At 46.2% G+C, this 14,718-nt stretch overlaps 2 protein-coding genes across 4 annotated transcripts in view; one reads left to right on the top strand and one right to left on the bottom strand.

Moving 5' to 3' along the window:
• Positions 1 to 1,918: 1,918 nt before the first annotated feature.
• Positions 1,919 to 14,129, bottom strand: LOC115348895 (putative ubiquitin domain-containing protein TINCR). Of its 3 annotated transcripts, none has more exons than XR_005933618.1 (4): positions 6,927 to 7,078; positions 6,599 to 6,807; positions 4,589 to 4,711; positions 1,919 to 3,911 (listed from the first exon to the last, which is right to left on the bottom strand). XR_005933618.1 is itself a non-coding variant. In XM_041127519.1 (3 exons), the coding sequence occupies exons 1-2, from the start codon at positions 14,127 to 14,129 to the stop codon at positions 7,038 to 7,040; spliced, it is 264 nt and encodes an 87-aa protein (XP_040983453.1). In that variant the 3' UTR covers positions 6,257 to 6,807; positions 6,927 to 7,037. The 3 variants fall into 3 exon arrangements, 1 of the variants encoding a protein (XP_040983453.1); XR_003925961.2 differs by having other exon boundaries at positions 4,606 to 4,711; XM_041127519.1 differs by lacking the exons at positions 1,919 to 3,911; positions 4,589 to 4,711 and adding an exon at positions 13,870 to 14,129 and having other exon boundaries at positions 6,257 to 6,807; positions 6,927 to 7,041.
• Positions 14,011 to 14,718, top strand: part of TPM4 (tropomyosin 4) — a 21,028-nt gene continuing 20,320 nt past the window's right edge. Inside the window, exon 1 of the mRNA XM_030032322.2 lies at positions 14,011 to 14,181. The gene's annotated coding sequence lies outside the window, so the exon portion shown is untranslated. The remainder of the gene's footprint in view (positions 14,182 to 14,718) is intronic.

Raw genomic sequence — 14,718 nt, 5'->3', positions numbered from 1 at the left:
TGCAATTTCCTATTAGATCCATTAGGGAGGGTTATGGCTCCATTCTGACCATCTGACTGAACACAGCAAGAGTGGAAGTATGACAATATTTTGCTTATCTACTGAAAGATCTCCTGTGCATCCTAGGAAATAGCTGCTCCTGACCACTGCTGGTGGGAAGGCAATGAATTTGACGTACTTTGGGGAAATCAGAATAGTTGTTGCTAAGGTCTGTCCTCCCGTGAGCTCAATCCTACTGCTCTACACTGTGAACACAGAGGAACAGGAGCAAGTTTAAGTGACTCCAAAACCAAGCTCAGTACTTCAGATTCATCACTTAGATTCTGAAAATGCTAGCAAGAGCAGGGCTCATTTGTTGATGTCTGTTTGCAGGGGCCTATTTGTTTGAAAAGGCTAATCAGCTATCAGGATGCAGAGGCAATTGCTTAAATGTAAAGGAAAAGGAAGAAATTTTTCAAAGCTATTCAGCTGAGGTAGCATGGTTAGCGTTTTGATGTCGGTGTGCAGCCAACTGACAAATGCTGAGCCACAGTCTGGTGTAAATCCAGATGAATTCCATTAGAATCAACAGACTTGCTTCCAATTTATTCTGATGTAACAGAGAGCATGATATTTCCATTTAGATTTACATTAGATTTGTTTCCTGTTTTCCACAATTCAGTCAGTTTCCATTGTGTACAAAAACAGCCTGGGCCAGATCTTGATCTCATTTGCATTGGATGAAAACAGTTGTTTCAAATGGAGCTACACTGGATTTATAATTGCATAAATGAGAGCAGAATCTGATCTATTCCAAGTGAGAATTTCCCAGGGCGTTGCCATGCGAGAACAACCCTGCTGCGGTGAAGCGATCAGGTGTTTTGCCATTGATTTCAATGGAGAATTTTCATCTAAATCTTGGACCGGAGCCCTGAGCTTGACAGCTGCAGCCTTGCACACCCAAGGTATAGAAGCCCCTCTTTCCTTCAGAAGATGAGTTAACAAGCCAACACCTCCACCATCTCATGACCTAACATACAAATACCATGCGTTGGCTTAGAAGAAAGGCAGGAACAGAAAGAGCTCAGCCTTGCCTGGCAGTAGTCTTCCTTAAAAGATGTATTAGCCCTGATATATTTCATTTGTCACACACGTTGTTTATAACCCAAGTTCTCTATGTTGGCTTTTGCTTCCTATAGAGCTTCCTCCCTTGAGGCCCTTCCAGCTCCCCTTGTTCAGTTGTAATTGGAAACGTTAGGAGCAATACAATGATTCTCTGGCAGATAAGGCTGTCTGTTTTGGTGGCCACGCTGCTAGCAATAGATTGGGTTATTACTAATAACTAATAAGAGGGTTACTCCCGGCAACATGTGCAATCAAATGGATTTACTCCTCCCCATTGAAGCTGCTTATTTCACTGCTAGCGGGAAAATAAGGCCATTTAGAGTCATTTATGGTAGTTGCAAAGGCTTTTCTGAGTAGATATACAAGCTATGTTGCCATAGCTTCTAGAAGGACTTTGAACTCGCCTCATCCATCTGGCTTCACAACCCCTCACTCTTGTTCCTTGCTGTCCTCTAGAAGCCACCATTTCAATGGGATACGAACAGGCATTGTTCTTACTCTGGATCTTACAGGTACTGTACAAGCTCAGCTAACCCTTAAAACACTGGCGTCCTGACTGCCAGCTGTAACTATAAGCATGGATATTCCACCTCAGTTCTCAAAGATGAGTTTTGCTATGAAAACATGCAGCTTGGTTCTTTGTTACCTCGAGCCTGAGGAAATGCAAAGCTGATATGCAGTAAAAGCAGCTACATCAGCAGCATATCCCTTTACGTCGATATGGCTTGCCATTTTAAATGAAGACATTCCTCTTGCATTTGCATTTGCAGGACTCCTGTGTGTTTAATTCCACAGTAACTTTCAAATTTAAATATTTCTCTTAATTTACAACATTTAACAGCAAGCATGGGAAAACAACAATGACAAGAACAACCACGAGGACACCAATGACAACACCACACTTACAAGGCTATCAGTATTAGGAGCACATTATGTGGCAGATTGAAATTTCAGCATCTCTACGCTTCTCTCACCACGTCATCTCAGCCCTGTGCAGAGAGACTGGAAATTACCCCATGGGTTTGGCCTGCAGTGTATAAAGCAGAGCCTTGAAAAAACAAGGCAATCATCAAATTTCCAGTGTAGGCGGCAATCTGTCTGTTAGGTTTGCATACATACACATTATCAGGGCCGCGAGTGCCTAAAGGCAGTCTTACACAGAGCCTCTCGTGCCTATAAAACACAAAGGCACACCAGGTTCTCTTCTGTCTGATGCTTCACAGCGGAGCAGTAACTGAGTGGGACCCATCACACAGTAACAAAGGCTGACATAAACACTTATTTGTGATTTTGTTCCCCGTGGTTTTTATTCCACCATGCAATTTGCATTACAACTGGATCCTAATTGTCCATTTTAGCAGGCAAAGAGCAATCTGATACAGATTATAATATGTGAGGTAAAGCAGCAACATCACAAAATAGGTGCTACCAACCACAGCCTTCCTGTCTCCCAGGGTTTTGACACTAGCTGATTAAGCAACTGGGCAGCACTGCCTGGAATTAACATGAGCTCAAAAAAAAACAGGACAGTGGGAGTCTGCTTAACCAAAGCAAAAATGCCAGAAACCCTTTCATCGGAGCTTTCTGATAGCCCTGAGTGTCTGAGGCAACGTAGTCCTGAAAGCACCTTTGAGGTGACATGGTGCTACTGTCCTCGATGAAGGAACACCTGGGAAGTGACACACCACAAGGCCAATACAGCACAATGGCCTGGCCTGAAGGCCCTGTGAGGGAGCATCGGCACAGCTGCCTCCAGAAAGGAGCCCCTGCGAAGTACCACTGGTCCCATGATGTTGCTGGGATCCCTTGGAGGTAATGAGGCACATTTGGCCTCAGCAGCCTGTCTGAGGTAGCACAGCAGAGCCACTGTGGGGTCAGAGCCCCAGAAAGCAGCATGTGGCCCTGAAAAGAAAGCCATGTGGCTGAAAACCAGGAACACCTGGAAGGAGAGCACTTCCAGAAGGGAATGCTGCACAGCCAGCCTTGACTAAGAGAGGCTAACATGGCACAGCTGCCCAGTGCCAACCAGCTCCTGCAAGGAAATGTGGTGCAGCTGCCGTGGATTGGAGAGTGTGTGCAAATGCTTCTGGGGGAGGGAAATCCATAATGAAGCAGCCTCAAAGGAGACGTGACACAGCCTGCTCGAGACCCTAAGAGCTCAGCCAGCACAGCCGCTGCGTTGAATTCTCCCGTATATGAAAAAACCTCTGCATTCCCAGGGCCGCTAGTGCAGACTCATTGATTAGAAGGCAGGGCAGGAAATTAAATGAGGCAGGTGAATTAAAGCCAGACTTCACAGGCTGCATCTGTTCCTCCATTCCCTCTGGGTGCAACACTGATGTAACTTTAAAAAGTAAATTTAGTGCCAAGGAAAGCTGCCAGGCTGATGGCCCTGTAAACTGAAGCACTTGATGCATCCATGACTCGGGTACAGGAGAAGCTCAGAAGAGCTGCTGAAACATGCCTCAGCTTGAGCTGCCTTGCTGAAGCACAGCAGCTGGTGGAGATGGCCTGCCTGGGCTTGTCTTCTGCTTGTGAAGCTCAAGAGAAAGAGCTGGCTGGGGAGGCCTGGCTGCAGCTCCAAGGTGGAGGTGAATGCAGTAGCGAACAGCAGTGCTTTTGGTAATCTTGTCTGTGATGCCCCATCGATAGTAGGATCCCAAAGATACACACTCCCAACAAGAAGATATTCCATCCATGGTGCAGCATGCGAAGTTGCAAATGTCTCCATCTTGCAATATGCTCAGGCTGGCACGCAGACAGGATCTTGCACACCTTTCAGCTTTGGTCCTTGGTCTTGTCCACACCTGTATTCACAGAGAACAAGGGAAACATCCATTTCAGAGCAGTTCTTAGTATCAGCATCTTTCTTGGTATTTGGACGTACAACAGCAGCGCTATACTCTGCAGTCTAAAGAGCCTGGCTGTTTTTTGATGGACCAAGACAAGTGAGGAGAGACAGGACATCTCAAATAAGACACCTATTTTGCCACCTAAGTGTGTGTCCAGAAGAGGATTCGAAGCAAGCCTCTGCCCATTTGGAGACCCCACCTTCTTCTTGGCCAGACTCAGGTAAACCCCAGATGTCTAAATTACATTGTAAAAAGTGGCTGTCACCTCTTCTGAGAGCAGCTGAATGGTGAGGTCCCAGCATTTAGCAAGTATTAAGGATACCTGAAACTAAAGTGTAAGAGACAGCGTGGGGATGACAGGCATTAGAAGAGGCAGTGTAAAAAAAGTGAGTAAAAGAGGTTGTCCCACTGACTTCCCAGTCCTCTCGTCACTGGAGGGTTGCACAGCCCTATCTGCAAAGCATTAAAAAAAATCTCTTGAAGGAAAACAACATAATGAACAGTCAAGTAAAGAAAGAAAACAGTCAGCCCTTGTTCCTCAGAGCATAGCCTCTTTTCTCGTATATCTTGCATTGGATTATGGCATAGAGGGAAAAACCAGAAATACCTCAAATAGATCCAGTTAGTTTTACCTCTTTTTAGGCTGTACCTGTGGCTGTTTCTAGGTGGTTTGCCTTTTTTTTTTTCTTCCTTCTTTTTCCCATGTGATAAGATCCATCATTTGAAGGACAGCAACCAAACCAGCTCTTCCTGCTCTGAAGAAAGGCAACAACTGCACTTAGAATAAAAGATTGTCAGGCAGATTTGAAGTGTCAATCAAAGCCTATCTCTGAAAAAAACATTAGTCCAGGCAGCTCCCCACACCACCACAGTTAATTTATTCTTTCCAGATATCCCTCTGAGCTGCAAAAAGCCTTCCAGAGCTGACCAGAGCTGCCAGCTACAGGCATGAGGTGTTAGAGTAGATACTGGACCTAATTCAACTCAGGTCAGTTTGCCTTTTTCAGAGCAAAAGACTGTGATTATCATGTCCAGAGAAGTAAATACTGGTCTCCCAGGCTTTGTGAGGCAAACTGTACCTTTTAGTAGAAGAGGGGCATAGATTTAGGACTCCGTTGCTGAGTGTGTCCCATCTTCAGTGGCACACCTCCACTTTAATATTATTATTATTATCATTTAAATTATTATTTATGACTGCACCTAGAGCTGCGTGAGGCACTTTCCAAGCACTCAGGAAAGTACTGGCTCTGGTCCAAGAAACTCATTATTTCAGGACAGACAGACGTGCAGAGGCGCCGCATGGTCAAGTGGCAGAAATGCTGACCCAACAGCACCAGCACACTCTCCACTGTGCGCCTAGCTTGTTGGTTGACCTTGGAAAAGTCACATTCCTTCTTCCCATGCTTAGTCCCATCCCACTCTTTGTCCATTTCAGTTGCTTGGACTGAAAGATCTTCAGCTGTGACTATGATCACGTCTTTGTCTGTCTTAGAATCTCTTTCTGTGCAAAGTCCAAGGAAATACTTGGGGAAATATTTTTGTTCCTAGGAAAAAAAAAAAATCTGAGAAACTCCATTTTCTGTAGCATTTCTTCAAATGCTTTTGCTGGGAAAAAGAATCAAATGTTTTCTCATTGCCAAAAAAAGTCCAGAAAGGCATGTTTTTCAGTTGAAAAACAGAAAATGCAGGTTTGGGGGGTTTGGTAAGACAGTTGCCAGTCATTGAAATTTTCTGGGGAAAGTACTGTAGTGGTTAGAGAAACATCCATTTTGTCCTGAAAATAAGTTTGAACCTAAAAATCAAGTTGCTCTGTGAGCAAGGGAAGTGGTGAAACCTGTTCTTCTGATTTTTGTATTACAACTCCTTTTTATTTCTTCCTTTCTTGGTGCTCCCAGCTCACTGTAATATCCCTAGGGCACCCTTATCCCCTCCAGACCTCCTCAGCAAAGCCCTCAGCTCTTCCAACAGCTTCTTGCTTTGCAGGCAAGGGGCAGCAAGTGCAGGAGCTGGTTTGAAGCTAGGCAGGTACTGATTGACCAGCCAGTATCTAAATGCCAGCTGGTCACTTGGCTGCTGCATCTCAAAATAGATAGGGAACAAGAGGTGTAATTACCTTTCCTTCAGTAGGATATTAACTCTGTCTCTCTGCTATCCAGCTGCTGTTTTTTCATGAAAATTGCAGGAATCCTGGGTCTGTGAGACCTCTCTCTTTCCGTCAAACTGGGCTGAATCAGGTCAGCTAGTTCAGAAGTTATTGGAGCGGGGGGACTGGCACACAGATGGAAGAACAACACAAAGAGGCCCATTGCCTTATAAACCCTGGCTCAAAAATAAGGCGGTTCTGGTGTAACAATGGGTCCCTAATGTCAGGTGAGGTAGTCGCTGTAACAGTGACCAACCAGTCTCTGTCCTTTGGATATATAAAGGCTGTCAAACTCCAGGACTGTCTATACTGCGCTTATTTGCTGTACATAGCCTTCAACCTAGAAACCAGGGCCTTGCTGTATAGGAACTGCTCAGGAGCCCAGACAGTCCCTAACATGAATCACTTACAGCTGGATGGACAAAGAGTAGAAGGAAGGGCAGATTACATTATCTCAGACTTACATGTAGGAAGACAAAGGCCAAGATCAGCAACTTACTGAGGAATCCTGTGAGAGAGTTGGAAGGAGGCTCAGATGTCCAATGTCCCCATCTAGGGCCCTAAGCAAAGTCCACCTCAGCTCCTTCTCGCTTCATCACCCAGGCAGAAGTCACCCTTTCATGGGCATTTCACTCTGATTCACTGCCCTCAGGAGCTGAGTCAGTCTTACCCACGCTTCTCCTTTGGCAGCTGAGACCACACGGCGCGCTGATGAGGAAACGTTATTTGTTGTTTTGTTTGGATTAATTATTCATGGGCACAGTGCTGAAAACACTCAGAGCTGCTTTCTGAACAGTCCTTGAGCTGGCGTGCAGGGAGGGACTTACCAAACGCTGGTGGCCGGGCTGCCTTTCCACAGCCAAGCTCTCTTCCATCTGCTTCCCTTCAGCCCTTGTCACACTCCCCATCTCTCATGGCTTTGGCTGTGCTCTTTGGCATTATCTGAATAAGAAAGAGGCAAATACTTGGAGCACTGTAGACATGCAATCAGAAATGGCATTTGACCAAGGAGGCACTGACCCTGACGTGGGGAGAATATAAACCTGATCCTCTGACTGTTTTGTTTTTTCAGTCACACTATATAGCTGAGGATAAGCCACTTGCAGGGTTTCAGACCTGTTTATCCTTCTGCAAAAGATGCCTTCACCCTCCTTCAGATAATCTGCAACTGTCTGTAAACCTTTTTCCCATAAGCAAGGCTCTCCCTCTTTAGTGCATGCTCCTGGAAATCCATTTTTCATCTTAGAACAAGGGCAGCCTGTAGCTTTAGGAGCACTTTGAGGATGTTTACAGTAAGACAGAGCTTGAATTGCTCTAGACATGTTCACCCCCATGCATTAGCACTAAACAGTGGTTTTCTGGGGTTATGGTTCCATAAACGTTTTCTGACGGGGTACGGACCCTGCACAGAAAACTTAAGCTTAGCAAAAGAAGGATTACTTTCTTAGTTACTCTTCTGAAGACCCTTAGAAATCATCTATGGCTACCCCCTGGGGTCTCTAGAACAGAGCCTGAAGCTCTTGCAAGTTGCTAGGGGTACCTCTTCAGGGCTAACATTTGCTTAGAGAGCCTATTATCACGCCTTGGACTGCAACCAAGATACTTGTGGCCTGTAGGCAGCAGCTCTACCAGGCAGCCACCCCACCCAGCCGAGCCAGTAGGTGGAGGGCTGAGTCTTTTGACTCCTGTGAATTGCTCTTTGTGATTATGCAGACAAGAAACTGAGCCTGTGCTGCAAACATTTCATCAGAACTTAGAGGAGTTCAAAGTTTATGGGGTGGGGTTTTTTGTTGGGTCCTAGCAAAGGACACTACAAGTCTACTTAGGCTGATATCAATCACTAGTTGGGTTTTCTGCAAAACCCGGGAACAGGATTCATATTCCAGTACTTGCTTCCCCACTTGAAATTTAAGGGGATTGTAATAGCCAAGGGGATTGCTGTGAGCCCACCCTGTAGCACATCTACCCCATAAAACACCAGGACACAGGAGAGGGTATTTATCCCAACTGGGCAAAATCCTCACTTGGTATAAATTGGCACAACTACAGTGAAGTCCAGGAAGCTGTGCCATTATCACACCAGAAAAGAACCTAGTTTAGAATGTACTTTCCATCCATTAATTCTTTGCCTAGAGCCAAGACAGACCCCCCCCCATGGGACATATTAGCTCAGTTTCATCTACTGCAATCCCATGCAACTGCACAGGGGAGGAATTTAGATCCTATGGACCATGTTCTCTGCTGATGCAACCCTCTGCTTTTGTTAAATGAGCTTCTTGGGCTGATCAGTAAGTAACTGAGCTAAATACACATGTCATTTTCTGGCCTGCACGCTGCAAGAGGTCAGCAGAGGTAACTGTACTGGTGCTTTCGGAACTTAAAAATCACTTAACTGATTTCAAGGAGTTTACACCAACAGAGAGCTTGGCCCATGAGTAGTACACATAAATAATACCTTCAGCCACAGAGATGAAGTCAGTCCCCCACCTGGCTGTTGCCTAAGTAACGCATCTCTAGGAGGATATTTTTTAAGCTAGTGGTATTTATCCAGTAGATGGAAGCAGGCCTGTTAAGGCCATACCAGGTCAACATATGTCTAAGCATGTGCTGAAGAACTTAATTAGTTCTCCCTGAGAAGAGAGACTCTCAGTGCTATTTAAAGGATCGTTATCCTACTGTGAGATGCCTTGGAGCCTGCTGCTAGGCCTAAGCTTAACAGGGCAAGTCTGTAGTAGTTGGATGGGAGCGAAAAGTCTTCCCTCCATGCTGAGGAGTAATTGCTGAGCAACCTCAGGAGCTGGAAGGTCAGTGCAAGGAGCAGGCATCACAAAATCACACTGAAACCCAGTGTAAGGGACTTAATTCATGTCTGGGCTGTAATGTTGGCTTTCTGTGCAGGGTCAAACTGTGTAGATCCCATTATTTTTCTGGTTTCTCTTTCTAGAGATCCAACATCTTCTGCTGTGCTTGGTGACTGCTTCTCAGGGAATTCCAGTGGGAGTTAGAAGGGGTGACAGGGTAGTGGAGTAATATAAGCCTGGAGTGAGCCATGGCCAAGTGTCTATGTCAAACATCGATCCTTATGTGTCATCACGGGAATCAAATGTAGGCAGTAGTTTCTTAGCATCAGCTAAACTGGACCTTATGCAAGTGGCTCAGTCATAGTTTTCATTTATGAGGCCAAAAATCGGAGACTGTAAACTGAATGCCAATAAGGGAATTAGCCAGGTTCCCCAAAGATGGATGGTTTTGTTATTCTGCCAGGAGGTAGCTCCTTGAGTTGGATGGACCTTTGGAAAACTAGGCTGAACTGCCTCTGAAGGATAAAACAGGATCCCAAGCATATTAAAGCTTGTATAAGCACTGGCACTCACCAGAGACACTGAGGCTGGATTGCAGAAGAGGGAGAATCCTGGACGTGCTTATCTTGACCTAAGAGTGGCTTATATACCACGTGGGACCTTGGTCTGCTTTTTGAGCTGTCAGGAGTCGTTCCTAGATGAGTTGTTATGGTAACTGAGCTAATGCCTTGAGATAGATGTTTTCAGGTGGCTCCAGGCCAGAGAAACAACACCAATAGATTCCAGATAATAGACTTCTGCTAAACTCAATGCTGGCATCTACTTTATTTAACCTATTCACCAGTGACTTACTGAACTCCATTCTCCAGGCATGCCATATATGATGACAATAGCTGCTTGGCCTCAATGAACCTCAGCTTCCAAAAGACTGAGGGGATCCCATGTGCTGTAGCTAAGTCTATGCCAGTAAATTAAATGTGCCTGGGACTTTCTTCTGCATTGAGAGGACAGCTGGCACAGAATGGCTAATGTTTTCATATAAAATTCTTACCCTCCAAACCTGCATGGTCACATCCAGACAGCCCATAAGGAACAGTGCCTGGCCCATGCTGGCTCCTGAAATGCATCTGAACTGGGCCAAAACTGCAGTGCAATACTCCAGCATTGTAACAGACAGCAGTCGTAGTACTGGTTTATTTATTAGTACAGACATTGTCTGACTGACTGCTAGAGGTGACCACACAAGAAAGGAGCCTGAAACCAAGTGCGAAGGCTCTATCAATGTGCTTGTGCTTATACCATGTTCAGATCCAACTGGAGCTGTACATCAGCTACCATCAGTAACAGGCACACAGCACGTCTAGGAATTGCTCTGGATCACCCATTTCTATCCTCTGTTTGAAATAGCTCATGGATTAAGTGGTGGATTCACCAGTTCAAGACAATATCCCTCCACTTAACATCAAACATCAAAATGCAGCCAACAAATTATCAACAAGAAGCAGCAAATGTCGTACACCCACTATCCAACACTGCTGCTGACTACACCGTGGGAGGCCTCTTTGGTTGGTGTTCCACAGCATGCAGCCAGCAAGGAGCATCCGGGCAGCTCGCTGCGGCAGACAAAATTCGGGAAGAGTCGTGCCAGTTTCAGAAACTCCCACATCACCACCAGACCAGCTGAGCAGCTACCTGGCTCTGGGGCCCTGCACCGCCTCCAGAGCTAGCCAGACAGGTTCTGCCGTGGCGTGGTCCACAGTGCCAGGACTGATCACGCCTCGGGCATTTGGGACAGCCTGCTGCATGTCCTTGTGGATGCTGTTGCATCTGTGCTGGATGGCTGCTCTTTTCATGTCGAGACTCACTGGTAGTCTCCTTGCGTTGGGCACTGATGGCTCGAACACCACAGGCTGGCCCAAGGCCACTGAGCTTGGGGGTTTCTCTCTCTGCTTGTTCATTCACATTTGAAGTCTTGCTTTGCTTGTTTTACCCACTTGCAAACCATGTTACTGTAATATGTAGCTCTCTAGGGCAGAAACTGTTTTTCAGCACGTTCTTTGCTCAGCTTCTACTGCAACAGGATTGCAATCTCAATCAGTACAGCAGTGAAGTGATTAACAAGCTCTGCACAAAGGGGAATTGCATACTCAGTGGATGCAATATTCCCTGTTCTGGCCTGCCCGTGTATTTTCCCAGGGCGAGAGGTCATGTTGACTGAACTCCAAAATGGCTTGCTCAAACTTTTAAACACTAAGGTCCAGATAAATTTTCGGCATTAGCTGGTATGCTGATCCCTTTCCTGCCAAGCTGCAGCCTTAAGTGAATTTTTATGACTAAGTTATAAACCCCAGAAAACACGACCAAGAAGTGGAAATGCTGACTTGGCCTATGCTAAATGCCAATTATCTACAAAGGCATTAAGCAGGGGGGGATGAAAAATAGGGTCATTTTCATGTTTTCTCTGGTTCAAAGTAAACTGTCCCGTGAGCCACTTGTAGGAACACATAGCATGCAGAGTGACCATTAATATTTATAGGCACGACAGTGAGCTGCAGACCTTGGCAATCAAAGCAACTCCACTTTTGGAATTAATATAGCTCTGCTTGGCTGGCATCTCAGTACAAAAGAGTAAGTAGGAGACACCAAGATTTTCAGGGAGAACTTAAGAAGCAGATGCTGACCTTTAATGGAGAGGGTCCATACTTCACTGAGTCGGTGAAGTACTAAAACCAACTCTTGAATCCTCGGGGCTGCTGGCCAAACCCAGCACCATGTTCTCTATTCCTCTCTGCTCCTGTGGCTCCTAGACAGTCCCAACACTGCATAGACTACTCGTATTCCCCAAGGTTGCACACTGTTGCCCAGCTGATACAGACCAGCATATCTCTGTGGACGCTATTGGAGCAACATGGATTTTTAATAGCTAAAGATCTGGCTGAATAATCTTAAGGCTCAAAATGGTGCTGTAATATCAGTTGTAATGCAGCACCTGCCTTCTCCCACTCTGTATTTCCTAACCCCCAGTTGAACTGATAGAGAGAGCCCTCTAAAAACCATCCTTCCCTATGCTGAGGATCTGACAAGGTGCTGAGTCACAGAGGCTGCACTCAGCCCAGCACCATGGACCGAGCAGGGTGATGACTACCAAGCCACACACAAGCACGTCTCAGAAATATCTAGGGGGACCACGCTACAACAATAGCTCAGTCATCCCCATGAGCCTTTAGAGAAATGTACCCCTGATACCTGGGCATTTACCACTCATGCCACACAAAATACTTTGGGAGTGGCTGAGGTTGTCACAACCCAATAATCCTTCAGGTCCAAGAACTCCAGGAGAGACGTGACTTCAGGGAGAGACTGTCCACCCCCCCACAATGCACCTAGCCCTGGGAAAAGGAGTAAGAGATCAGCCAAAGGTGCTTGTTTAGGAGCCAGGAAGGTTTTGGTGAAATTCAAGGAGAAAAATATTAGAAATCCCACTCCGTTTTTCATGTACTCACAAAAATTGAGCTGGGACTTCAAGCAACAGACTAAATTTTCAAAAACGGCTAGTGACTTCAGGTGGGCACTCTGAACTCAGTGCACCAGGGACAGGATCTCCTGGTGATTTTTTGCACTGCTGCAGTTATGCCCTGCTTTTGCAGCATGTGGGAAGGTGCATAGCATATTATGGAAATCAGGCATCTGTCAAAAGAGCGTCAATATGTGCACTCCATCAACTGAGTCCCTCCAAATCCTTTTTTACTCTCAAAAATTCAGGCTGTACAATTTAGGAAAATAAACACTGGAAACAACAACAAATAGAAATGCTCCTGCCATTAAAAACAAGGTGAAAAGGAGGAGCTGAGCCAAGTTAATCAGAGAGCTGAAATGAGATGTTGGAGAAAGGGGCCGTGGGTGACTTGGGGTTTGCAGTTAGCTGAACGATGTGAAATCTCTTGTGTCTGGCTGAGCTCTGAAAGGCAATGCTTTATTAAATCTTCTTTGTGTGAGATTTCAAGCTGCCTCTGGACTGGAAAATAGGACCATTCCAGTATGTGGCATATAATCAGGAACTGAAGTCTTTAGCGCAGGTTTTTCTGCAGAGGAAACTCTGATCAACATAGACACATAACTCAGAGGGCTTTGGATTTAGAAAGCTGAATTAGATGCAATACACCCATGCTCTGCTGTGCATCTCTTCTATCCAGTATCCCCCAAATGCTTCACAGAACTAATCATGCTGCCAGCAACAACCAGGTATTAGGAAAGACAGCGCAGGTGGGCATAAATTCACCCCACTGAATCTAAACTATCCTGTGGGCCAGTGGGTCTCAGGTCCATTATCTCAGGTTTCATTCCCACTGGAATATAATACTTGCCCTAACTGTTCTCCTTTGCACCGCCTATCCTGGAAGTCCCTAGTCTCACTGTACTTTCTGCTGCGATCTGGCCACATTTTGGGAAGCTGCAGCCTCTTGCCATCTCTGTCCAGCACTCATTGTGCTTTGCTGTAAGCTGGCGGCTCACAGCTCTTCCCTGTCAAAGCAGGACTGCGCCACCCCCAAATACTTGCAGAAAGTATCTACTAAAAAGAAATGGAGAGAGCCAGACACAAGAAGAAAGAATGAGGGCAAGTGAGAGGCTCCCAGAGCACTCCCCCATGTCGCACGATCACCCTTCCCCTTTTGCACGTCTTGTCTCTCCCTCTGTGTTTGGCCACGTAGTCGGGAAAGTGAGACCTGATCAGAGACAGGACAGGCAGCACCAGCCAGATTTCCTCCTCCCCTTACCCCCTTATTTCACACCACAGCATGTCTGGATATGAAGAGCCTTGAATCTCAATCTGCCTGCTGGAAATTGCAGGGTTTGAGTTCCTGATCTGCTTTCTGCAAACCCTAACAGGAAAGCGTCCCAAGGGGCTGAGGTACACAGAGCATTCCCCTTCCTTTGCACCGCCCCTGCTGCAGATGAGCTCCTTGCCTACCTTTTATTGCTGACTAGAAGCAGGACAGAGCCATTCTGGATATTGGCTTCTTTGAGAGTCTCGTGCTCCTCGAGCTGCCTGGAGTTGTAATAAAATGTCTTCTTCCAGGAAGTGACGCCCTCCCGTACTAAGTGAGCCCGTAGGTCCATCACTGTGTCTCTGGGCTTGACCGTCAGGGGCATCATCAGGTCCTCATCAGCCAGGTGCACCTTAATGTGGTACCTCTTCCAGCGAGAAAGGCTCCTTCGCAGCGTGTCCATCCTTTCCAGCTCACCAAGGCCAGTGTGGCAGAGAGGAGCATCCAGCTGGGAGGTAGGTAAAGCAGGGATGTGGCTCTGAAGAGGCTGTCTGCCGTGAACAACTTAAAATGTCCTGCCAAACCTGTTCCTCCCAGTTGCCGTGCTGCATGCTTCACATTCCAGGGAAGAGCTCACCTGGCTTCAAGAGCCTGCTGGCTGGGAAACCTCTCCATGAATCATTTCCACACACCCCTAAATCCCATAATAATTACAATGTCTTCACAAAGTGCTCTTCATTCCAATGGCTCTCAGAGGACTTTAACGCTGGATCTCCATAGCCATTAGAAATGTGGGTGCATGTGAGAAATGAATGGGTTTAGTAACCTCACGTCTCCTGCTCTAAAAAGCTGCCAGCTGTGGAGTAGATCAGTTCAACAAAGTAGGCGTTGAGGAACCTCACAGCTATTTAACATGGCCATTTTAATGAAGAAGAGAAAAGTACTCTGCATAGTGAAAAAATCCTCGTGGAGGTAACCAGAGCATCCTGAAGGAGACACAGACCCTGGCTGGTGTGAACACCCCTTGTTAGTGCAGTGCAGTTTCCCCATAG

The sequence above is a fragment of the Aquila chrysaetos genome, chromosome 12 (genome assembly GCF_900496995.4).
Source record: "Aquila chrysaetos chrysaetos chromosome 12, bAquChr1.4, whole genome shotgun sequence".
Lineage (NCBI taxonomy): Eukaryota > Metazoa > Chordata > Aves > Accipitriformes > Accipitridae > Aquila > Aquila chrysaetos.
This window is presented reverse-complemented; position numbering and strand designations above follow the sequence as displayed.